Source organism: Mya arenaria, chromosome 8 (assembly GCF_026914265.1).
Source record: "Mya arenaria isolate MELC-2E11 chromosome 8, ASM2691426v1".
NCBI classification, from domain to species: domain Eukaryota; kingdom Metazoa; phylum Mollusca; class Bivalvia; order Myida; family Myidae; genus Mya; species Mya arenaria.
The window spans coordinates 31,453,605-31,481,358 of NC_069129.1; the positions used below are offsets into that span (position 1 = coordinate 31,453,605).

At 35.1% G+C, this 27,754-nt stretch overlaps 1 protein-coding gene across 1 annotated transcript in view; it reads left to right on the forward strand.

The window, feature by feature from the left end:
* The window catches only part of LOC128242687 (TBC domain-containing protein kinase-like protein), a 121,390-nt gene that overhangs the window by 72,841 nt on the left and 20,795 nt on the right, over positions 1-27,754 (forward strand). Inside the window, exons 13-17 of the mRNA XM_052959941.1 lie at positions 3,413-3,512; positions 13,545-13,594; positions 16,239-16,341; positions 18,955-19,089; positions 26,445-26,507. Of these exons, the coding sequence (XP_052815901.1) occupies positions 3,413-3,512; positions 13,545-13,594; positions 16,239-16,341; positions 18,955-19,089; positions 26,445-26,507 (451 nt within the window). The remainder of the gene's footprint in view (positions 1-3,412; positions 3,513-13,544; positions 13,595-16,238; positions 16,342-18,954; positions 19,090-26,444; positions 26,508-27,754) is intronic.

Consider the following 27,754-nt stretch of genomic DNA (forward strand, 5'->3'; position numbering starts at 1 on the left):
ACAGTACTAGTTTCTGCCAATGAAGTGTGTATGTAAGCTTATTTATACTAACACTTGGGCCTTGCCCATTCGGCGAGTGCTCCAACAAGATTGTTAGTTATTTTATGTTTTCGGAGCATAGTGCACAGACAGAACGTAACCCTGGTTAGAGCTACCCTGTTCTTTAACGTGCACCACTGTATAGCACTTTCACATGGGACTCCCATTTAATGTCCCTCCTGGAAGATGATTAGTAGTTTATTTTTAGTTATGCGGCCTGCACCTGAATTGACAGTCAAATGTGTTACCACTAGACCACAGATCCACCACTGAAACAATTCGATACCATTTTATATCAGCTTTCAGCTGTGTGCAAAATTGAGCTAAAATAAATTAGTATGAACCAATGGTTTGCAAAATCTCCATTCAAAAGGAGCATGATTTTTTATAGCTATGAAACTCAGGCTATTTTTTTTTGGATAAAAAAATGACTTGTAGTTTTCCATAAGTATGTCTTTATTAGTATAGTTTTATTATCAATTATTGTACTTTTGTGTAGGTAGCCTTATTTTTGAAAAATATATCAGCGTGTGAAACAATGCTCTTTATGGCTATTGGCCATTAACACCGAGATATTTATTACCTTGTCTTTACAAAGCATGACCTGTAACAATAAGCTTATATTATTGGATGTCTCTAGAACATTAAATTTTGCACTCTATTAAAAATGATGGTTTGACATTACGTTGTCATTTTAAATGTTCGAAGTATGTAATATTTACCAAACGAAATGACATAAGTGGACACTTAATAGATATTTCCTATTATCACAAAATTTGTAGTAGTAAAAAAATTAACATTCCTCCCACATATACTCAGCAAAAATAGAAACGTCCCTCCATATTTCAGGAAAGATTTATCGGAAACCAAAAGGGTTACTGAATCAAAATAGAAAAACAAGTTCATTCATTTCGGTCTCAAAACCAATTAATAACAACTGGCTATCTTGTTAACTTTTCGAGTGATAACCGGTCAAGAAAGGTAGGGGTCAAAATCAAAAATCCCAAAACTCAGAAAGGTGTTATTGAATGTTTAGAGATGAAATTTCAATAAGAAATGTGGCACATCCAGTAAATCTCGTTAGTACCGAGTGTGGCCACCATTTGCATGAATGCATGCAATGATCCTACGCTGCATCGACGTAACGCAATACCAATGCGTCGGGCAAATTCCTCCATTCCCTTTGTAACGCCCGTGTAAGATCGCGAACATTGTCAATCTGATGGTTAGCTCGTGCTTTGCGGCCCAGCTGATCCCATATGTGCTCAATGGGGTTGAGATCCGGGGAAACCGCGGGCCATGGCATGACGTTGACATTGTTTTGCTGCAAAAATTGAGTGGTGACCCTGGCTACATGAGGGCGGGCATTGTCATGCATCAATGTTACACCAGGACCATGCTGACGAATAAATGGTAAGGCATATGCATTTAGCACGTCTGCAACATAACGCTGTGCATTAATGTTGCCCTGTACAACAACCAAATCTGTCTTCCGGTTTCCCATGATCCCACCCCAGACAATTACGCTCCCTCCCCCAAACCTGTTCTTCTCAACAATGCAACAATCGGCGAATCTTTCATTTTTACGCCTGTATACCCGTAATATTCCGTCAGCATGACTAACTGTGAACCGAGATTCATCGGTGAACAAAACTCGGTTCCAGTCAGCCCTTCTCCAAATCAGATGATGTCGCGCCCATAACAGCCTGGCAGCATGGTGACGTTGGGTCATTATCTGATCAGAGTACGGGCGGCGTGCCCTGATTGGTTGGGCGTTACGACGCAACCGGTTGGGAATGGTCTTCCCTGAGACACCGTATTACCTGTGACTGCCAATTGACGTTGACGTAAGTGCGTCAACGTAATGAAACGATCTGCTCTAGCCGTTGTTACACGAGGCCTACCAGGTCACTGCTGGTCTTTAACAGCCCCAGTCTGCTGCTACCGGGATGCATTCTGACAGCACCCGAACCGACACGTGACTACCCTGGCAGACATCCCACCCGCAAGCATCCCAATTGCCTGATTTCGCTCGTTTTCGCTAAGCCGTGGCATATCGAAAACAGTGAAAAATTAAAGAAAAAATTTAATTTTCAGAATAGCCCCTATCGCATGAATGGTACGACATGAACTGAATCAACATATGGATGACATGTATAGCGTGCACATGCAAAACTTGCAAATGACCGTTGCGGTTACTGGCCGATATGTAAACCGTTGCATATCGGGTAAACTGTACACAATCGTATTCTGAACATCGCCAGGGTTTAAAATACATGTACATTGAACATGCAGCAACTACACAGACAAAGCTTCACCGGCTATAAAACAGGGACGTTTCTAGTTTTCCTGAGTGTATTATTTTTCAACCATAACTTTATGCAACTTCATTTTTGTGATAATGAGGGACAGCGTTATTCTAAAAGCTTTATGAAAATGATTTATATGTATATTTACAATCAAGCTGACGTAATTTGTATAAATTTGTGAAAGATAAGTGCATAACAAAACAACCTTTTACAATGATTGTTTTATTTTCCACTTAAGCAATGGCTTATTATGTTCAATCTTTAAAAATTATCCTGTGAGAAAGACCATGGCAGGGACCTACTAGTCTAAAATAATAGACGTTACATACTGCTTTTTTTTTGAAATTCTACTAACCCCTGAAGGATTTGCCATGTAAAAAAATCATTAAAAAATCTGTCCAGAGACCAGCCTTAAGCTTTGAGCTGATATTCATTAAACATCTTAAATTATTAAGTATAAACATCTATTACCATCTATATAGATCTACCTATTTTTCAGTGAACAATATTCCTATTGTTTAATTTAAGCTATATAATATTTTGAGAAATGTTAGTATTTAGTGGTCAACATAATTTGTTGTCCAATGAGAAGGCAGTATACTTCAAATTTGTCAGTAAAAAGTTATTCCATTAATTTTACTAATTTAAGTTTTAAATCATGTAAATAATACACATGTAATAAAAGTGTTTTTGAAAATTCATTTTTCTTATTTATGATAGGCAAATTATTAAAAGTAATGACCAAGGCCTATTCTAAATTAAATCTTTTTCTTATTTTTTTATAATTATAGTCAAATTAATTATATTAATACATGTGTTTTTTTTACATATAATAATACATTTGGATAAACTTGTATGAAAAGTATTTTTGACATTGTCAAAAAAATGTATTATATTACCAGTACTTGAAATAGGAAATTAATATGAGTTATTATAATAAGTTAGGGAATGAGTTGAAGATGGTTTAAGAATACCGGCCCAGGCAGAGTTGCAATCTGGTACCAGCTCAGAGACAGGTGACATTTTGGATTTGTTCCCATTGTATGTGTGAATTATATTTACAGTCTAACCCTTGAGAATGGTGATGTTCTTGGACAAGGCCGAGACCAGGCGGAGTTGCTGGACAACACCGTGGTTCTCCTGTCACAGGATCAGCTAAGACAGGTGGGTACCAGCATCTCAGGGGGTGGGGGTGTAGGGGGGGGGGGGGGGGTTATACAGGGATGATTATGAATGAAATCAAAGAGGTTAATTAACAAGAGAATGCACAAATGTGACAATGAATAAAGGGGTGAAAGAAAGAAAGGGATATAAAATAATGGGGTTAAAACAGTGACATTGAATAAAGGGGTGAAAGAAAGAAAGGGATATAAAATAAGGGGGTGGAAACAGTAACATTGAATAAAGGGGTGAAAGAAAGAAAGGGATATAAAATAATGGGGTGGAAACAGTAACATTGAATAAAGGGGTGAAAGAAAGAAAGGGATATAAAATAATGGGGTGGAAACAGTAACATTGAATAAAGGGGTGAAAGAAAGAAAGGGATATAAAATAATGGGGTGGAAACAGTGACATTGAATAAAGGGGTGAAAGAAAGAAAGGGATATAAAATAAGGGGGTGGAAACAGTGACATTGAATAAAGGGGTGAAAGAAAGAAAGGGATATAAAATAATGGGGTGGAAACAGTAACATTGAATAAAGGGGTGAAAGAAAGAAAGGGATATAAAATAATGGGGTTGAAACAGTAACATTGAATAAAGGGGTGAAAGAAAGAAAGGGATATAAAATAATGGGGTGGAAACAGTAACATTGAATAAAGGGGTGAAAGAAAGAAAGGGATATAAAATAAGGGGGTGGAAACAGTGACATTGAATAAAGGGGTGAAAGAAAGAAAGGGATATAAAATAATGGGGTGGAAACAGTAACATTGAATAAAGGGGTGAAAGAAAGAAAGGGATATAAAATAAGGGGGTGGAAACAGTAACATTGAATAAAGGGGTGAAAGAAAGAAAGGGATATAAAATAATGGGGTGGAAACAGTAACATTGAATAAAGGGGTGAAAGAAAGAAAGGGATATAAAATAATGGGGTGGAAACAGTAACATTGAATAAAGGGGTGAAAGAAAGAAAGGGATATAAAATAATGGGGTGGAAACAGTGACATTGAATAAACGGGTGAAAGAAAGAAAGGGATATAAAATAATGGGGTGGAAACAGTGACATTGAATAAAGGGGTGAAAGAAAGAAAGGGATATAAAATAATGGGGTTGAAACAGTAACATTGAATAAAGGGGTGAAAGAAAGAAAGGGATATAAAATAAGGGGGTGGAAACAGTGACATTGAATAAAGGGGTGAAAGAAAGAAAGGGATATAAAATAATGGGGTGGAAACAGTAACATTGAATAAAGGGGTGAAAGAAAGAAAGGGATATAAAATAAGGGGGTGGAAACAGTAACATTGAATAAAGGGGTGAAAGAAAGAAAGGGATATAAAATAAGGGGGTGGAAACAGTGACATTGAATAAAGGGGTGAAAGAAAGAAAGGGATATAAAATAAGGGAGTGGAAACAGTAACATTGAATAAAGGGGTGAAAGAAAGAAAAGGATATAAAATAATGGGGTTGAAACAGTAACATTGAATAAAGGGGTGAAAGAAAGAAAAGGATATAAAATAAGGGGGTGGAAACAGTGACATTGAATAAAGGGTTGAAAGAAAGAAAAGTCAGAGACATTGAAAAAAGGTGTGAAAGCAGTGACATTGAATGAAGGGATAAAAGTATTGACATTGAATAAACACATAAAATCAGTGACATTGAATGAAGGGGTGAGAGCAAAAAAGTGACATTGAATAATGGGGTGAAAGCAAGAAAAGACAGAGACATTGAAAAAAGGTGTGAAAGCAGTGACATTGAATGAAGGGATAAAAGTATTGACATTGAATAAACGCATAAAATCAGTGACATTGAATGAAGGGGTGAGAGCAAAAAAGTGACATTGAATAATGGGGTGAAAGCAAGAAAAGACAGAGACATTGAAAAAATGTGTGAAAGCAGTGACATTGAATGAAGGGATGAGAGCAAAAAAGAGACATTAATTAATGGAGTGAAAACATTGACAAGGGTAAGGGGTGAGAGCAAAGAAGAGACATTGAATAATGGGGTGAAAACAGTGACATTGAATAAAGGGGTGAAAGAAAGAAATGGACATTAAATAATGTGGTGAAAACAGTGACATTGAATAAATGGGTGAGAGCAAAAAAGAGACATTGAATAATGGGATGAAAACAGTGACATTGAATAAATGGGTGAAAGAAAGAAATGGACATCGAATAATGGGATGAAAACAGTGACATTGAATAAATGGGTGAGAGCAAAAAAGAGACATTGAATAAAGAGATGTTTGTAAGAAAAGAAAGAGACATTGAAAAAAGTGTGAAAGTAGTGACATTGAATAAAGGGGTGAAAGGGTTGACATTGAATAAAGGGATGCCAGCAAGAAAGTGACATTAAATAATGGGCTGAAAGCAAGAAAGTAATTGTAAATAAAGGGGTAAAAGCAGTGACATTGAATCAAAGGGTGAAAGGGTTGAAATTAAATAAAGAGATGCGGGTAAGAAAGTGACATTAGATAAAGGGGTGAAAGCATGTAAGGGACTTTGAATACAGAGGTAAAAGCAGTGGCATTGGATAAAGGGGTGAATTTTTATCCATGACATTGAAGAAAAGGGCCTGGTGAAAGCAACAGTGTGACATTGAATAAAGGTGAGAATAAGGAAAGTTATTAGTAAATTAAGATAAAGGTGCATTTCATTGGCCTCAGTTAGCTTTCGGCGGTTATGAAGGATCATCTCCCACAACTCAAGAGTTGTTTCCCTTACATTTATAATGCATGTCTTATGACACTAACATTAACTGTTGATGTATTGTTCTCTAAAATAATGGTTTGCAAATGGTATATGACAGTTTGTCTAGGTCTTGTATCTTTTTGATGTCTCAGGTGTGGCATTTATGTCTTTATACATGTATATTATCTATGTTGATAAGACAGATCAAGTTTTTGTCAAGTCAGTTTCCTGCTGGGTCTGTCTGTATGGGTTTGTTTGATTGTCAAATACAAATAACCTAATGTCAACTCTAGCAATAATAATGCTATAAGGAATTGCTTGCTGTTTTATGGAAACTTGTTACTGTGGGTAATTGAACATGAATCAACGTTTAATGGTTTATAACTTTCCATGTACATTAAGATTACTTGATTAAAAACAAACATGCTAAATTTTAAACAGACATGCTGAATTGTAAACATGCTGAATTATGCTGAATTGTAAACAAACATGCTGAATTATACCAAATTGTAAACAAATACGCTAAATTTTAAACAATCTTTGTAACTTTTGCTACGTTGTTAAAAAAACATGCTTAATTATTCTTAATTGTAAACAATCACACTTCAGTATGTTAAATTGTAAACAATCACACTTCAGTATGTTAAATTGTAAACAATCATGCTAAATTGTAAATGAACATGCAAAATGCAAACAATCATGCTAAATTATGCTATATGATAAACCAACATGCTTATCTGTGCTAATTTGTAAATAAACATGCTAAATTGTAAACAAGTATGCTCAAATGTAAATTAACATGCTAAATTGTATGCAATTATGCTTATAATAATTATACTAAATTCTGAACAAATATGATTTATTATGCTAAATTATAAACATATGTGCTCAATTTAATTGTAAACAAACAAGCTAACATAACATGCAAAATTGTAAAAATCATTCTTTTATTGAACTCAATTGTAAACATTATATATCATGCTAATTTGCAAAAAACAGTCATGCTAAATTGTTAGCAAAAATGCTAAAATGTTAACAATCATGCTGAATTATGCTAAATTGCAAACAGATATGCTTAATTGTATGCAATAGCTAAATTACGCTAACTTGTAAGCTAACATGTTATTTTGTAAACAAACATGCTAGATTTTAAACAAATATGCAAAATTATGTGTATTTGTAAACAAACATGCTAAATTGGAAACAAACATAATATTACTGCCCTTCACACTATGCATTTTGTTTCCCCTCTTGTATTTATACACACACAGATAGATTTATCTTGGTGTGTATAGGAGTTGCATTTGTCGCTGCACAATTAAATATTGTTTCGTATGTTAGCTCCAACATTATTGCACCTACAAACTGGAAACTTTTTTTTTTTAGTTTTTTATGGGCTGTTGTGCACCTGCCATTCATTTCACATTTCACTTATTTTATGACCAAATTGAATGTTAAACAAATAAGGTACAACTATTACATTTCATGATTTTACTTTTGCTAATCAATCATGACAGAAGCGAATTAACGAACTAAAGAGTTAGCAAAATGTGACCGTGAGCACAAACTCCATGATACATACAGTCTAAGTGACCCGACTGGAACTCCATGGAATGAGCGGAGGCTAGGCTGATGCCATGTGTTTAGTGTGATAACTATTTATCACAAATGTCCTGAAAAAACTATTGCATAGTAAAGTGCTGGAACAACTACTGACACAACAAATTGGCTGGCAGATAAAATGAACTTATTGACAACACTGAGACAATTCAAACAACTGTTATGCAAAAATAAAATAGCCTTTTGCCAACGATGAGCTTTTTGCCAACACTGAGGCAATGCAAAAACTGTTATAAAGACCAGCGAGAGCAACCACTGAAACGCCAAGCACTCAGGATCTCCCAGCCTTAAGCAATATGCAACAGGCTCCTTTAACAGCCTTGAAATTCCAGCTACTGGAGTATATGCAACCCATTTTAAAATAATTTTTGCCCAACTGTGAAGTCCCATATTCGCCTGGAATGTCACCGAGGTAACTACCGTCTGCAAGGTTAAGGTCTCAACAAGCCCAGATACAATGAAAAACATGTTGTTTCTATTTATTTAATCTGTCATTGCAGTCAGCCAGGCCAACTCTCATCTGGCAAATAAATTTCCCGTCACAAAATTGCATGCAAATCCCCCCCCCCCACCATCAAAAAAATATTTTAGAACTGAGATATAGCGTCATTAATGGCTTCATATTGAACTCAAGTCCTTTTTTCAACACCTCAACATATAACCAATCTTGTGTCCAAAGGTGATGTCTTGGGATATTCATCAAGAATATAATAGCTCATAGTGTTTGTTCTGCATGTTGCTAAGATTTTGTACCAGATTGCCCTGAAATTTGATAGCCACTTCGTCTCAAGCAATTTTGTCTGCTGTTATTCTTGTCACCTATTTATTACAGTATAAAGGGACTAGACACCAGATGGTCCAAAAATAGGGCGATACAGTATTTCTTCAAAACAAGCCTAGTATTATAAATGCGAGCTAGAAGGAGGCAGATAATACATCATTTTACACGATTAAAAGAATAAACGTATCAATCATGTTGCTCAGAGTTTCCCTGTTTAAAAATAGCAAAAAATGGTTTCCCATTTAAAATCATATCTGTTTATGAATACAGATAAATATACTGGCGCTATATCTAAACTTACTGGGATTTACGTGCTAGACAATAAAATTTAAAGTAAATTTCAAAGTGGAAAAAAGTGCAAAAACTGCGAAAGATTGCTCTGGTAAGCAATGTGATAAATCAGTAAGAAAGATTCAATGTGATGTACACAACAATATCAATTTTATGTAAGTTTTTTTTCTTTCAATGGTATTATCTGGTGTCTAGTCCCTTTAAGAACCAAGATTTGTGTGTTGCTAGGTAAGTAAACTTAATGAAGTAATGTGGTTTGCAATTTCTGTTAAAACTTAAATACCAGATTGCTTATTACGCATGTTTTCACAGTCATGTAAGTTCTCTAATTCTTTAATCTTGAAAATTGAATCTTCTATTTTGGCATGCCTGATAAAGTTTTAATTTCACTTTTTCATTAAAACACTTGTGGCTTCTTCTAAATCTATGATTTAATAACAAATGTCTGTTTTCTGTTTTATATAAGATGGATAATAGTTTTAATACTCAGTTAATATCAAGGTATTTATGAACTTTCTTGAATTACAAATGGCCTTGGTATTTCAAAGAAAATCACCTGACATGCCACCCTTTTTGCAGTGTGTGTATGGAAGCTTATTTATACAAGTACTGAGGCAAGGCCCATTTGGCGAGTGCTCCGTTAATACCCCCATCACACTAGGCCATGTTCCCATTACGTCCACAAAAATCTGGCAAGACACAGTCAGAACTTGGTCAACATAGAAAAAACGCAGTAGATACCGATAAGGATGTGGTATTGTCTTTATGGACATGAAGGATGTGAGCGGACTTTGAACGTGTTAAAAAAATAAACGTAGTGAGGACGTGGTCAAATCAGGATGTAGTAAAAACTTAAAAAGAAAGTATTAACGTTGGCATGGATGTAGTGACGGCGTTACTAAAACCTAGAAGGAACTTGATTGACGTAGTGCAAACGTGGTACTGGACGGTAAATATTGAATGGCGTTCTTATCGCCTTGTCTCTTAGGGTTGTCATTGTGTTTTTGCTACGTCTATGGAGTTCTGACCACAACTTCTCCATGCTTTAACTACAACTATGGTACATTCGTGCAACGTTGAAGAAGACCTTGTTCGGTTGTTAATACGTTCTTCAGTGCTTAACACGTCTTAGACATGTTTGTATTAGGTTCTTACCACGTCCTGTCAGGTTTTGGACAGTGATCATGTATAAATATGGGATTCAACTCTCCTATAACTTCATCTTATACCAACACTAGATGAAAAATAGGCCCGTTATAAAAAGAACATGGTAATTCCATCTCGAACCCATTTACAAATAAATTCAAGTCATAAGAATGTGATGAGTACATGATAAACACTTGGTAAGTGCGTGGTGCAATCTTCAACGTACAAATAATGCATTGGACATGGTGTGCACATATAAAGCACGCATAGGAAGTGTGTGAAGATGTGCGCAGTAAGAATGTATTTGGAATGTGTAAGACACAGTGAATACCTGGCAAGGACGCAGTAAGGACGTGGTATGAATTTTTGAGTAAAGCATTTTTTTTTTAAATTTGACCATGTCCTCACTGCGTTAGTCGAAATTGCCAGGACATGGTGCAGTCTTCATGGTCTTTGTCTTGTGTGAATTGGGTATAAGATTTTTAGTCATTTTATGTTTTTGGAGCACAGACAAAATGTTACCCTGCTTAAAGCTTAACCCTGGTTCTTTAATGTGGAACAGTGTATACCACTGACACACTGGACCCCCATTTAATGTCCTTCTCGGAAGATGACTGGTATTTTATTTAGTTGTGCAGCGGGGAATCAAACTTCGGCCCCTGGGTTGACAGTAAAGTGAGTTACTACTAGACCACGGATCTGCCTTTTATGCATCAAAGAAATTCTCCATTTATAACAGATGTGTTTTTGACACCTTCTCTCTTGCTGTTTTGATTAATGGCATTTTATATCTGTAATAAGAACAGGGTTCCTATTTTTTTACCAACGAATCCTCAGAAATATTAAAATGTTGACAACAAAATCAGAATGTTCGTAAAAAAGTTACCCATAATAGTTCTATATTTGTCACTAGTATATGAAATTGTTATGATAAATTGTTGTTTATTTAGGAATGTTTCTTAATATACACAAATCCGGGCGTTTTTAAAACCTGAATCTGAAAATAGCACCAAAAGTAATTAATTTAAAAAAGTATGGGAGTGTAGTTGTTTGTCAGACGGCAGGTTGGTTGAGGATTATTGATGAAATGATGCCCATACCATTGAAAAAGATCCCTCCTAAGTTCAAAATCCCTCTTAGGATTTTCAATGAAATGGCCTCTTGCACTGTTGGAAATTTCTTCTTGGTACAAAATTGCTCCTAGGATTCTGGGGAAATGGCCCCTTGCACTGTTAAAATACTCTCCTACGTACCAAATCTCTCCTAGAATTCTGGAGAAATGGCTCCTTGCATTGTTCGAAATCGCTCTTTTAAAGTACAAAATCGCTCCTAGATTTCTTGATGAACTGGCACTAAGCACTGTTGAAAATCTCTGCCAAGTATAAAATCCCCCTGTACCTTTTAAAAACTGGTACAAAATTGCTCCTAGAATTTCATGATGAGGTTCTATAGCTGTTAAAAGTATGTATCTTTCATGAATTTAACTGTAAAACACAGATATCTAAAGATCTTCATTCCAATTAACAGTATATAAGGATTCTTAAGCCAAAAGACTTTAAAATATGGTACCAGTAGCTCCCTTGCTTAGTGCTCAGCTGATGTCAAGGTTAGTACTGGGAAAATGGTGTACTCAGTACTGATTCAACCTAGGATAGATGTATTCTGTGTATGGATGCCTTTCACTGTGCACATTAAAGAACCAAGAGGTTGCATAGAGCTAGGGTATCACACCCTGATCTTTTGTATCTCTCTCTGTTTCTTTAAGTCTATCAATATCTGGATTCGATTGCGAATTTGCTGTCATTTTTAGCTCTACTGGTCGAAGGCCAGAAGAGCTTATGCGATGGTAATGTGTATGTAGTATGTGCGTCCATGCATCTGTGCGTCCGTGCGTCTGTAAACAATTCCTTGTTAACACGATACAGCCTTCAGTTTAGATTGTATCTCGATGAAACTTGTACAGTATCTACATATCCATTAGAGCTTGGTTCCTTTCGAAAACTAGCCAGATATGCCCATGCATGCCTAGATTATGGGCCTTGATAGTATAAAAAATTAGTGCGCCTGTAAACAATTCCTTGTTAACATGATACAGCCTTCAGTTTTGATTGTATCTCGATGAAACTTGTACAGTATTCAGATATCCATAACAGGTTGGTTCGTTTCGAAAACCAGCCAGATCCTACCATGCATGCCTAGATTATGGGCCTTGATAGTATAAAAAATCAGGGCGCCTGTAAAAAAATTCTTGTTAACTTGATACAGCCTTCAGTTTTGATTGTATCTCGATGAAACTTGTACAGTATTTAGATATCCATAAGAGGTTGATTCTTTTCGAAAACAGTAATTTTGACCACACAAACCCAGCCAGTAGAGCATAGGCCCTTTTGGGCCTCTTGTTATCTCATGTCACTTATGGCATTTAAACACAATTTGTGGTCAAGCCATTATGCAGCCAATGAGTGCGGGCAAACCTTGATAAACTCAAATCAGCAAAAAATTCTTATTGGTGGTTCAATTAGCACAACAGAAGAGCTTATAAAAATGGTAGAGGTATTTGAATTGTTAGTTTGGCAACTTCTGTCTTTGGAAGCTCGACTTCCATCTCTTCCAATTATCAAGTAGAACAGGTGGCAAAGAAGATGAAGAATTGTGGTGGAGACATGCAGGACAGTATCATTTGACTCGGAAATGGTCCAAAATGACAAATCAAGTTGACAACTCTAGTCAGTTATCAAGAGGCAAATAATTATTGAACTGATCAAAATAAACATTTGACTCGGAAATGGTCCAAAATGACAAATCAAGTCAATTATCAAGGGGCCAATAATTATAGAACTGTTCATAATAAACAGTTTTGATCAAAATATTATCGTTTAAAAGAAAACGGAAACTTTGGGATAGAATATTTATTTTTTATTACAATTTCTACTGTATCATATATAATGATCGATTTTAATATTAAATCATCAGTTTGTTAAAAAATGGCTTAAATTGTCATTTGATTTAATGTAAAGTATTTTCCTCTTAAACATCACATTCATTTGGTAAGTCAAAGCTTTTCCATCCTCTTCTAGTCTCTCTCTTCTCTTGTCGTTAGAGCCATATAAAACCGGCTATTTGTACAGTAGAAGAGACCCAAGGGTTACACATTGAAACAACATCGGAGAGCTGGTTTTAACTTTTTAATCAAACAAACATTTTTATTCTATACAAGGTCTTCATTAGTGGACTGTTCAAAAAACAAAATCCCCGGTTCAAAATTTGTTTGTTCAGCTGTTGTGGCTATATTTAATTGCAATAGCTTTTTGCTCAATGCCATTAGTTGAGACCCAAAAATGTTTACAATTAATTCGGTAGATGAAAGTATTTTGAAGTAGTTTATTACTGTATTTCTAGCTTAATTTCATGTTCTGCTTTATTATCATTATTTTTATACGATATAGTTCGTTTGCTGTGAAGATATTCAAGTTGGTGATGTGTTACTAACCGTTTTTTTTTATATAATTTCAGAGACTTTCAGATGTAGATGAGAAATCTTACTACCCTTTATTGGAAGATGAGTAAGTTACTGTTGTAATAAACTCTTTTGTTATGCGAAAGACAACACTTTTATTACACACAGAATTGATTTACTTCGTTTCAATGCTTCATTAATATTATATTGTTCGAATTTCTTTAGATTTAAGCTCTCTGTGGCAAAACATTTGTTGTTGTATTACATGAACATGTTTAATTAATGTACATGTATTGGTTATATACAGGAATCCCCATTTCATGACCATGTCGTTAAAAGTCTTGAATCTAGTTGACTGCAGAACATAGTTGACTGCAGAACATTTCAGGATAATCTTCATTACAATACAACATTCTAGAAACAATCTTATTGACAATATAACATTTTGGGTCCATCTAGTTTACAATATAAAATATATAAGGACATGTTGGTCTAAATAGAAGGGAGAGCAATTCTGAAGATTGTTTTTTTATGAAATTGTTTTTGCCCACTCAGTCAGTCAGTCAGTCAGTGAGTCAGTCAGTCAGTCAGTGAGTCAGTCAGTCAGTCAGTCAGTCAGTCAGTCAGTCAGTCAGTCAGTCAGTCAGTCAGTCAGTCAGTCAGTGAGTCAGTGGGTCCGTCAGTCAGTGAGTCAGTGGGTCCGTCAGTCAGTGAGTCAGTGAGTCCATCAGTCAGTGAGTGAGTGAGTCCGTCAGTCAGTCTGTCAGTCCGTCAGTCAGTCCGTCAGTCAGTCAGTCAGTCAGTCAGTCAGTCAGTCAGTCAGTCAGTCAGTCAGTCAGTCAGTCAGTCAGTCAGTCAGTCAGTCAGTCAGTCAGTCAGTCAGTCAATAAGTCAGTCAATAAGTCAGTCAGTCAGTCAGTCAGTCAGTCAGTCAGTCAGTCAGTCAGTCAGTGAGTCAGTCTGTCAGTCAGTCAGTCAGTCAGTCAGTCAGTGGGTCGGTCTGTCGGTCGGTCGGTCAGTCGGTCGGTCAGTCAGTGAGTCAGTCAGTGAGTCAGTCAGTGAGTCAGTCAGTGAGTCAGTCAGTCAGTCAGTCAGTCAGTCAGTCAGTCAGTCAGTCAGTGAATCAGTCAGTGAATCAGTCGGTGAGTGAGTCAGTCGGTCGGTCGGTCGGTCGGTCAGTCAGATGATGTCAATGAGTGAGTCAAGCAATGAGTCAGTCAGTCAGTCAGTGGGTCAGTCAATGAGTGAGTCAGTCAGTCAGTCCGTCAGTCAGTCAGTCAGTCAGTCAGTCAGTCATTTACACTTTATTTCTGCTCAATAACTTGGCTGGTCAAGACCAGAAGATGACCCCTATTAATTAAAAGGTCAAAGTTGTGGTGAACTTGAGGTGAAAAAATGATTTTTCTCAATAATTGGTACGCAATTTGGTCATGACCGGTGCATGATACCTATTGATTTGACACCAGTAGGTCAAAGGTTAAAGTTGCAGTGACCTTCAGGTGAAAAGCAATATGTTGGTGGTGACCTAAAGTTGAAAAATGGTATTAGCTCGATAACTAAAAAACATTTGCACCAAGGAAGTTCATACTTGGTATGCCAGTTGGTCATGGCAAGTCATTGACCGGCCCTTATGATTTTGGGATCAGTAGGTCAAAGTTCAAGGTCACAGTGACCTTAAGGTGAAAAACGGTTTCTGCTGAATTACTTAAGAATGCTTGCACCTAGGAACTTCATACTTGGTTTCCCAGTTGGTCATGACTAGTTGATGACCCCTATTAGTATGTGATCAGTAGGTCAAAGGTTAAGGTATAGGGTGCAGTGACCAAGGGTACAAGTGGTTTCCACTCAATTATTAAAGAACGCTTGTTCCCAGGATCATACTAAAAACATGTAAAAACTTGAATAAGTTAATATTTTGCTAGGTCTTAAGTTTGCAACTTGATTCAGATTAGCAAATTATTGACCCCTTGTGAAATTAATCTTATCATCAGTAAAAATATAATCTCAATCCTTATGATGCTTTAAGTATAATATGTGTTGTTTCAGTGTCTCAGGCCTGAGTTGTTCAGTGTTGAAAATTTATTTTGTCATAAAGTTTAAATTAGATATTTATGAAACATGGTCAGAATATTTGTCAGCATGATATATAAGACAAGTTTGAATATGAGATATCTTTAGTCAAAAACTAGGTCACTAGGTCAAATATGAAAACAAAATATTGTCTTAAGTTTCTTATTTTCTTTCAGTAAATTCATTTATCTTCACGAAACACGGTTAGAATATTTCTCAGCATCAAATTTAGGACCAATGAGAAATTGGGTCATTTTGGGTAAAAAACTAGGTCACTTGGTCAAATAAAAAAAACAAGCTATTAATTAAAATTCAGTATATTTGTCAACATGATTTGAAGACCAGTGTGAATTTAGGTAATCTCAGGTCAAAAACTAGGTCAATTATTCAGACAAAAAATTGTATATAAGTTCTTTATTCCATTCATAAATTCAACAGTGTTTATCCAGTTTTCAAGAAACCCAGTTAGGCTTTTTTTTTTCACAGCATGACATTTATGACCAATGTAAATATGCATCATCTCGAGTCAAAATCTTGGACCAATGCTATTATGAATAGTCAGCAGCATTTACTTTTTCCTCTATAAACATACATCCTACTGCAAAGTTACAAAATCCAGTTTTAATGTGTTATCCACATGAACCCCTTGTTTAACTTATGAAATGAAATATTTTTTTCAGAAAGACATTAAATGACACTCTTCCTACTTCGTTAAGCAGTGTTGATTTAGCAAGTACAGCGAGTCTACCCATCGTCATCAAAGAAAAAGATGTGGAATATCAGGTTTATCCAGTTTTTAATTTCCCCTCGTATTCACAATATCTTAATATTGTTAAATTAAAGAATTGAGCCCTGAAAAAACATTGCGGGTGCCCTATAAGTATCACCCCATCTGTCCATTCATCCGACCTGATTTTTTTAAAAATTCTTTTTAATAAATTTAAAATCTTTAAAGATATCATCTTTATTCATATATTTGCCCACAGTTACAATTTTCCCTTTTATGAGTTATTTAACTCTATGAGAAAAACTTCATGGTGTTAGAGCAACATTTTTACGATTTTAGTTCTTTTCAGATTTGAATGCTGCTAGGAATTACAATTATATTTATAACACTAAGAATAAACATCTCTTAAATGTTTGAAAATAATAATTATATTCAATGCCTAAAGAACTTCATTTGTTTTGTAATCTGATTGTGTCTGATTTTAAAATACCATAGCTTGAAACCAGATTGGTACCACCCTTATTCTGTTTTAACTTGATTTTCCAACAATTAAAAGAAGGAAATTTACAAAATCAGCAAAATATGTCATGGTTTTCAAAAATGTATTGACAATTTCCTTCGTTAAGTTGTTGTTTGCTCATTTATTACCAGATGTAGAAATGAACAGAATTCAACATAAAACAACGATAAATGATGCATAATAAAATCATATTATGCTAATGTCTACTCAAAATGCTCGATGCTTTTTATAATAATACATTTCATAAACATATGCACTAGCAGATTAAGGAGGGGAGAAGTGGATGCACCTAGAGCGCCCCCCCCCCCCCCCCCCCCCCCCTTGCATAAAATTGTCCAAGTTCACTTTTTATTTCACTATATAAAAGAACAGTGCTCCAGCGCCCGTGCCCTTTACTTACCGCCCTGCCCCCTTTTTGAGAAGTGACCTTTTCACAAATGCTCTATTAGCGCCAGTTATTCCGTTAGTGCCCTTTTTACTATTGAAATAGTTACGAAAGAGCGGCAGCCCTTAATCCGCTGTCATAATTGAGACAAATTACGTAATACTTATGACAATAATGTTCCCGTAAGGTGTCACCATACTCCCATGACTGCTTAAAATATGCCGTACTGCCCTATCATCTTCCCATGTGCCTTGTCCAAGTCATTTGACAGCTAATTGTTTATTTGTGTAGTGAGCAAACGACCTGTGTATTCATAATCGGTCATCTTTTAATCCAATAATTAGGACGAGCCAAATAGGGAAACATCGGCAGGAGGGGGGCTATTGAATGTCAGCCAATCAGAATAAACGTTGAGATCTCGTTCATTTATTCATGAAAGTTCGTAAAATGCGATGGAAAATGCGAAGGGATGGTGAAAAAAGTTGTCAAGGACAATTAAATCTTTTAAAATAATTGTTAATTGTATCGTACAGACGATACTGGCCATTTTTATTAAATATTGAAGCAGACGGTCACTGCTGTTTTGGAAACACCAGAAAGGTGGCGCTAATACAATCAAATACATCACCATTTCAGTAAATGTTTTGAAAGTTTATTTATAAAATATTCATGATGAAAATTTCTTTGTAACCCACAAAATTATGTTGATGCTTTATGTAGTATTTTCTTATCATGTCCACGATCTTGTCAAAATTCGCCGAAACCGCCATTTTGTCAGAATGATTTTATGAGTTATTTTATCAATGTTCTTTGTTTAATAAGTGATTTTTTAAATCAGGGTAGTGATTTTTATTGTCATTTTATTCTAAAACATCAGCATATTAAACATTATTTTACCAAAGACAATTAAATAACAAACAGGCTGAATGTAACATTCGTACCCAAACCCGATCGTACCAAAGTAAGATTCGTCCCCTACATATTTTTTTTTTTTTTTTGTGTGTATCTATTTATTTGATGTTTAACTGTGTTTGTTTTTGTCTTCATTTTACAAACTTTTAAAAGAAATATGTGACATTGCACTAAAGAAGATGCCAAACAAGTACAATCATACTATCACAGACAAAAAGACAAATTTTTATTTTGATATTCAAAACACACCCTTCTAAATTTTGAGAAAATACAACAACACCATTTTGTATAAGTCTGAAAATCATGGAAAATGATTTAAATTGAGTATGAAAACAAAACAAATTCTAGGGGGAGACCCCCCTCCCCCCCCAAAAAAAACCCCAACAACAACAAAAAAAAAACCTTGTGACAGGGGTGGACCCCTCACACAACCACCCCAATCGCCCCTACACGACTCCTGTAGCTTGCCCTTTTCAATACTCCACCCTGCCCTTTTCAAATCCTGGCTGGAGCACTGAAGAAGAAGTAATAAAGTGCCCCCAAAATGTACTAATTTGGACTAAAAATTGTTAAAATTTCCTCAACCCCCCTTGCCAATATTTTAGATAAAAAAATATGGTTCTGAAGGAGGGGCATAAGTCAAAAGGTTACACCCTTAGAGTTACGCCTCCTCTAACCTCAAACCCTGGTTCCGCCCCTGATATAAACAATTCATAATGCCTAAGCACAAGCTCTTGCACACTAACTTTACTTTATAGTTATAATTTACTAAAAGTTGAAACAAGTTTCAGTCCATCTATCTTCATAGAAATGGGGCCTAGAGTTATAAATATTTATTTCTCACTTTTTCAGTTTCACAGAGTGATATTGTATGAGAGGCTTATCCAGGGTTACCCCTACAAACGTGCCCAGATCCTGAAAGAAGCCAGGGTGGATATCCCGCCGTTGTTCAGAAACCTTGTGTGGGCAACCTTGTTGGAAGTTGAGGTAGGGTGAAAGTTGAAGGTGATATTGTTGGAAGTTGAGGTAGGGTGAAAGTTGAAGATGATATTGTTGGAAGTTGAGGTAGGGTGAAAGTTGAAGGTGATATTGTTGGAAGTTGAGGTAGGTTGAAAGTTGAAGGTGATATTGTTGGAAGTTGAGGTAGGTTGAAAGTTGAAGGTGATATTGTTGGAAGTTGAGGTAGGGTTAAAGTTGAAGGTGATATTGTTGGAAGTTGAGGTAGGGTGAAAGTTGAAGGTGATATTGTTGGAAGTTGAGGTAGGGTGAAAGTTGAAGGTGATATTGTTGGAAGTTGAGGTAGGGTGAAAGTTGAAGGTGATATTGTTGGAAGTTGAGGTAGGGTGAAAGTTGAAGGTGATATTGTTGGAAGTTGAGGTAGGGTTAAAGTTGAAGGTGATATTGTTGGAAGTTGAGGTAGGGTGGAAGTTGAAGGTGATATTGTTGGAAGTTGAGGTAGGGTGAAAGTTGAAGGTGATATTGGTGGAAGTTGAGGTAGGGTGAAAGTTGAAGGTGATATTGTTGGAAGTTGAGGTAGGGTGAAAGTTGAAGGTGATATAAGGGCCATATATATAAATATAATTTCATACCCCTTTTTTATTTGAAAGAAAATCTGCCTTTGTGAGAAGTAGGAAATAGCCTTTGGAAACAGCTCCAAATATATCATGAGCATAATCAGCGATTATAAATCCAAAATCAAAATCTGCACTTTTGCCCTTTTTAACCAGGTTTTCACATAGTGATTACTGGTTATTAGAATGACGTATGCAGTTGTTCAGGCTGGCGGACGGTGTCAAACTCACCTATTAGACTGAATATCTTGTGACCAAACTTGGAATGCAGAGAGAGTTTATTGATATTTTTTATAGGGATTTGTTTGGGGCCCCTAGGGTCAAGTTCACTGTTATTTAAAATAGAAAAATGGTTGAAACTGAATATATTTAGTTTTGGTTAACAAATTGTGACCAAACATTGTGCATAGAAAGAGTTTCATGATTATTTTTGAAAGTCTTTATTTTGACCGCGCTGTGTCCGTCGTCTGTCATCAACAATTTGACTGTTAACACTCTAGAGGTAACAATTTGGGCACAATTTTAATGAAACTTGGTCAGAATGTTACCCTCAATAAAATCTTGGACGAGTTCAATATTGGGTCATCTGGGGTTAAAAACTAGGTCACCAGGTCAAATTAAAGGAAAAGCTTGTTAACACTCTAGAGGTCACATTTATAATGTATCTTCATGAAAGTTGGTCAGAATGTTTATATTAATAATCTCTAAGTCAAGTTTGAATTCGGGTCATGTGTGGTCAAAAACTAGGTCATTAGGTCAAATAATAGGAAAAGCATGTTAACACTCTAGAGGCCACATTTATGACCATAACTTGATCAGAATGTTATTCTTGAGGATCTTTATTGGATCAGGTGAGCAATACAGGGCCTTCAGGGCCCTCTTGTTTATTTCATATGACTAAAGAGATACTTAAATTAGGAAAGTGACTTAAGTTAGGAAATGACTTAAGATGTTTTATGAATACCACACCAGCTATACATGTGTTACACTGTTAAATAAATCTTAGTCATTTTCAAAGGAAATGCTAGGACCCTATAAATATGGATATTAAATTATATTTTCTCGATTCATTGATACTGCATTAAAATTTGTTTTTACTATAAATGTACAAATCAGTTTCTTTGTTTATTAGCTAAGTTCTCAAGAGTTGCTACACCAAATTTAGCAAGAAATAATCCCTGAACATTACAGATAAATTATTTCTACGAAACCCATTTAAAAAACACTCTTTTATCGGCTGAATACATCTGTTTTATTTTAACGAAGCCTTTGAAGACCTATTGCAAGATATCTGAAAACATCTATTTCTGTCCATGTAATGCAGAGCGCATGCACTGAACAAAGGTTTATTTGCTTGTTTTAGTGTCGCTTGCAAAGAAGTGCAGACAAATAAGGATAACCTTCCCGCTTCGTCCTCCACTTTGTTGTACAACACTTTCATGAGATAAATAACTTTTGAATGACTTCCAGTAGAATCTTTAAATGGACTAGATACCAGATGATACAATTTGCAAGAAAAAAAGTGTCCAAAACTTTATAAATATTGTTGTGTACAATGCATTGAATCTTGAACTTACTGATGTATCACATCGCTTACAACACATGCATCTTTCACAGTTTTTTCGCATTTAACCAATTCGCAACTTACTGTGGAAATTGTCTACCCATAAAATCCAGTTAGTTTATAAATAGCATCGGTGTATTTATCTGTACTTATATCACGTGACTTTCAAATGCTAAATATACTCACTTCATGGCTTCCCAGAAAAACAGGCAAAAACTGCTTTGAAACATTGTAGACATTATTAAGATCTGTCATCAACATCGGTGATGAAATTGACCAAAGAAAACTTTTGAAAGAGGTTAACTTTGCTGAAAAGGACAGCGAGTTGCTAAAACGCTTATTGACAGTTTAGTGTGTGAAACAATCACATGACTTGCAAGCTGTCAAAAACCATGCCCTGTTTTTTAAAACTGGGAAACCATGCCATGCTATTCCTAAACAAGAAAACTCAGCTGAGACAGGGACATGATCATTGCCTTTCTTCTTCGATCATTTAAAATGATGTTTTATCAGTCTCATACTAGCTTGCATTGATAATTCTAGGCTTGTTTTAAGGAAATACTGTATTTGCCAATTTTGTGACCATTTCTGGTGTATTGTCCCTATAAACATGGTTTGCACCTTGGCGATGGTTAGTAGATAAACCTGTTTATTTTGGGGTTGTTAGGTCAAAGGTCAAGGTCACCAGGTGACCTTAATTGGTCCAACTTGTGACACATCTGATACCCGAAATCCTAGTCTACCTTTTTGAACTTAGAACTGTCAGGCTCTTTAAGGATGAATTATTATAGATGAATGATTAAATAGCACTCACATGTGCAGAAATGTATATTATTGATGTATTCATAACAATTTTTATTGTATTTCATATAAATGTTAATAAAAATGTTGTAAATGACTGGTTATAAGACGATAGTGGTTATAAGACGCAGGCAAAAAAAATCCGTGAAAAACTTGAGAAAAAACCTTTTAATCTATGTTATGGGTTATAGGACGCATTGAAAAAATGTTAAAATCATCTGCGCCATTGGCCACCAAGTTTGTTGATAGTGACGATCTTCTTTTTTTTTTTTCGTGAAATTGGCGATGGTTTTTTTAAATCATGCAATACTAATACAAAGCAAAATATTCTTTCTGACAGTGTATTATGTAAACGAAAACCTGTCAAGACGCAGGCCTTTTTTTTACATTGAAATCTGTGTAAAAAAAAAGTGTGTCTTATAACCAGTCATTTGTGATACATATTGGCTAATGCACATGTATGTAAAATCCGAACTTTATATAAAAAAAAATCACTAGACTATAGTGAGAGAGTATGAGGCCGATAATACTTCATTTTACATGATTAAAATAATATTTCATCGCTGTCGAGTTTACCCATTCAAATATAGTGCATAATGGTTTCCCAGTTTTTAGTGACTGTGTATATTAAGCATGTAAAAGTCACGTGATTAGTACAGATACATATATGTACAGACGTAATTATTTTTAGATTTACCAGGATTTACGTTGGTAGACAAACCCAGTAAATTTAGAATTGAAAAAATACGCAAAAACTGCGAAAGATACATGTGTCATAATTGTTTTGATACATCAGTAGGTCAGACTCCAGATAAATAACAATATGAATTTTATGTTAATTTTGACAGTTTTCTTTTTTTCTTGCAATGGATTCACCCGGTGTCGAGTCCCTTTAAATGACAAATGTTGAAGTTGGCATTGAACTTAACACTCAGGGTAACTCTGACTAAATATATGGAGGCATTATAAGCTTTTAATTGAAAGATATCTTGAAATAATCCAATCTGTTGCATGGCAACGCATTTGTTAGAAACTATTACTATCTTATAAAATAAATTGTTAAATAAGAATTTTTGAAAATTAATGATGTCATTGAACGCAATAAATACTTTCATCACAGCGAAAAATTGTCTCTCATAATTATTTACTTGCACAGAGGTGTTTTTGAGGGTGTTTGGTCTGATTCTTGGACATGGACAATGCTTAATTAATAAACCTGATTATTACGCATACATAAATGCTCCAGATAGCAAATGACAAAACCAGCCATGCCAGTAAAACATAGGCCCTCATGAGCCTATTATTACGTCTTTCCATAAACTATGTTCTTTCATTTATAACTAGTATTCAGAGGTTGTTTTTGTACATGCGCATGAACCAATTGTGCACTGGTATTTTGACAAATACAATATGTAGTGTTAATTCCTTTGTGAATTTGTTAACCAGAATGTTCTACATCATCAGGATATAAGAAATGTCTTACTTTTTCACTAAAAATATGTTACAACCCAAAAGACATGTAGACATCATTAGTGTTTGCCATTTCTTAAGCATATAGTTTTATTATGCCCAATTTTATCTCATATTACAAAATTAATGGGCGAATAAACAAGAATTAATAGTACCATAAAAATGATTATTTGTTTGTTTAATAACACACAGTAGTTGTTCATTAACGAGATGTACAAATACATGATGAGGAAATACCTGATTTTTAAACAAAATCTTGGCCTACATATAAGTGAGCTCCTGTTGATTGGATTTGGGCTTCAAAAAACATTTTAGGAAAGGTTTTGTGGTAAACAGACATGTTTACCTCTGACTGTGCCAGAGAGGTAGATTTGTTTCTCCAGAGAGGTAGATTTGTTTCTCAAGAGAGGTAGATTTGTTTCTCAAGAGAGGTAGATTTGGGCCCAGAGAGGTAGATTTGTTTCTCCAGAGAGGAAGATTTGTTTCTCCAGAGAGGTAGATTTGTTTCTCCAGTGAGGTAGATTTGGTTCGAGAGTGGAAGAATTGTTTCTCCAGAGAGGTAGATTTGTTTCTCCAGAGAGAAAGATTTGTTTCTCTAGAGAGGTAGATTTGTTTCTCAAGAGAGGTAGATTTGTTTCTCCAGAGAGGTAGATTTGGGTCCAGAGAGGTAGATTTGGGTCCAGAGAGGTAGATTTGTTTCTCCAGTGAGGTAGATTTGGGCCCAGAGAGGTAGATTTGTTTCTCCAGAGAGGTAGATTATTTTCTCCAGAGAGGAAGATTTGTTTCTCCAGAGAGGTAGATTTGTTTCTCCAGAGAGGAAGATTTGTTTTTGCAGAGAGGTAGATTTGGGTCAAGAGAGGAAGAATTGTTTCTCTAGAGAGGTAGATTTGTTTATCTAGAGAGGAAGATTTGTTTCTCCAGAGAGGTACATTTGTTTCTCCAGAGAGGTAAAATAATTTCACCTGAGAGGAAGATTTGTTTCTCTAGAGAGGTAAAATAATTTCACCTGAGAGGAAGATTTGTTTCTCTAGAGAGGTAGATTTTGGTCCAGAGTGGTAGATTTGGGCCCAGAGAGGTAGATTTGTTTCTCCAGAGAGGTAGATTTGTTTCTCCAGAGAGGTAGATTTGGGTCAAGAGAGGTAGATTTGGGCCCAGAGAGGTAAATTTGTTTCTCCAGAGAGGTAGATTTGTTTCTCCAGAAAGGAAGATTTGTTTCTCCAGAGAGGTAGATTTGTTTCTCCAGAGAGGAAGATTTGGGTCCAGAGAGGTAGATTTGTTTCTCCAGAGAGGAAGATTTGTTTCTCCAGAGAGGTAGATTTGTTTCTCTAGAGAGGTAGATTTGTTTCTTAAGAGAGGTAGATATGTTTCTCCAGAGAGGTAGATTTGTGTCCAGAGAGGTAGATTTGTTTCTCCAGAGAGGTAGATTTGACAGGAGGTAGATTTGTTTCTGCAAAGAGGTAGATTTGTTTCTCCAGAGAGGAAGATTTGTTTCTCCAGAGAGAAAGATTTGGGTCCAGAGAGGTAGATTTGTTTCTCAAGAGAGGTAGAATTGTTTCTCCAGAGAGGAAGATTTGTTTCTCCAGAGAGGTAGATTTGTTTGTCCAGAGAGGTAGATTTTTTCTTCCAGAGAGGAAGATTTGGGTCCAGAGAGGTAGACTTAATGAATATGCGTTTTCCGCAATTTCTTTAGTTTTTGTGTCTTTTTTTGTGTGTTTTAGGTACACTTTAACTGAAAATTTGTCATATATTATAATGTCCTTGCTTTATCTTTAAGGTATTTACTGCACTGCATAAATATATCTCTTCACTGCATTAATATATCTCTTATCTTGTCTAAGTTGTTTTAATTTTCTATTAAGTCATAATATTAATAAATAATATGAATGTGTATCATATTTTTAAAAAAAAAGAACATTAAAAATATATTAATTATCAATAGATATTTTAAGCCTCAATTTATATTCACAATAACCATGATTGCATTTACAAGATGGAGTATTCATAAAAAATAAAGGAATATTCATAAAAGAAAATAATATTTTATTTGTCCTTTTGTATTGTCACACTTTATTTTCTCATAAAAAGCGTTTAAAACAAAAGAAACAAAGTCAAACTTAGTAAATTTTGTTGGGACAGCGGTGGAGCAGTAGAAGGGTCTAAAAAGCGGTCGATTTTGTCCACTTCCGGTAGACTTTACATTTCTGTGACAACAACAGTTTAACATGACGATAACAATTTGTTACAACCTAACATGACAAATGGATAGATTCTTATCTTTCGCTTCAGTTTTACTGTAGTTTATAATAATTGTACACCACTTTACAGCAAGTGACTTTCAAGAAATGATTGTGAAAGGTTTATTTGTGAGAAAAAGTACTTACAGTGAAAATTGTCAGCAGTTACATAATCATTATATTTGAGTTATTGAGCCACATGAATGTCATGTCATGTCATCAGATTATTTTTTTGATTCAAGGCCCATTCTATGAAACAACGTAAATAAAAATGCTTATTTTTCATTGAAATAACATGATTTGTCATACTTTGTACCTTAAAAAGTTAAATACTTTATGTCAATTCATTCAAAATTAAATTTTCTATAGAAGTGAGGTATAATAATAATAATAATAATAAAAATAATAATAATAATATAATAATAATAATAATAATAATAATAATAATAATAATAACTTTATTTGATGATGATACATAAGCATCTTGTTTACAATTTGGTCTTCAATGGATTCTACAACGATATAAGTATACATTTCTCATTCAAACAATAACAAACAAGATGACATTCAAACACAACTTGAGATATCATTGTAGTTTAACAACCATGGGCAAACAAACACAATGAAAACACTCTTCAATACGGTACAAATTTTGATTTGAATGAAGGAAATTGTATCCTAAAAAGTGTGTATATATTACAGGGTGATATTCAAGCCGAATACGACAGCATCGATAAGGAAACACCCACTGGAACAGACAGACAGGTATCTCACTTTCATACATGCAAATTATCACCCGGCGGGGGGGGGAGGGGGGGGGGAATCCTTGAATTAAGATCCATATGATCAAATGACTGAGTCTTTATCTATTACAATGGTGATGTTTTTTGTGTTTTGAAGATTGCCAAAAGGAAATATGTTTATTAACTTTTTGATCAAATGCAAACAAATCTGACTATTTGGGAATTGGAAGAAATGTAAATTGATATTTTTTTCCATTCTCTCTATTAGTCAGATCGAATGTCATTATTTCTGATAAACAGCAGACTTTTATATCCACTTTAGAGAATGGCAAGCCCATTAAATTATCCACGAAGTATATTTTCTATGAAGTATTTTGTTATGTAAGTGAGTGGTTTTATTATGCAATATGACAGTGTCTCATAAAAATATAAATGAAGTGTAAACAAAATAATTTTTGATATTGCAAAAAAAGTAAAAAAGTGAAATGGTACCTGCATCACAGCGCTTAATAGCATGATGAAAATCTTCTGGTATATGTGAGCCAGATCCCATGGAGTTTTGAGCAAAATCTCCTGGGGAGCCTTTCAAAAATATGGCATGTATGCACTATGTCAGCAATATTTTTTATTGCCGGGCACCTGCTATAGGTCTTCACATAGAATTAACATTTACATGAAATGCCCCTTTTACAAGCCTGACACAATTTGACTAAAAATATGTTGGTGTAAATCTGTTTAGGTTTTATTATTCGTCCAAAGTGTCATGAATATATATATCACACATTGGGCCGCTTGTTAAAGTTAACATCATTGTTAACTTTCAAATGGTTTATTACTGCTCTGGAGGTTTAATTGATTCACTTCAGATCTGGGGCCATGATTATGAACAGTCTCAAGTCCAAGTCTAGACTCAGACTCAGAAAATCACTCTTATTGAATTACAAAGTATCATATTTATTCCATTTCTTTTACAAAAAAATATATAAATAATTGTAAAACATTCAAATAGTAATATATTTCAGCAAATTTTACCATCAATGCTTTGATAGAAGGAAAATTACAATGAAATGAAGTTTTGCCATAATGAGTCTTGAGTCTGAACTCAGACTTCACTGCACCTGGTGTATTTTTAAGAAGATTTGAGGCTACTTTTTATCTGTACTTGTTTATATTCAAATAAAGTCTATTTAAAGTCAACAACAATGTCATCAATCGCATTGTTAACTTCTGTTAACACAAGTTCTAAACAATCAGCCTAAATGGGCTTAA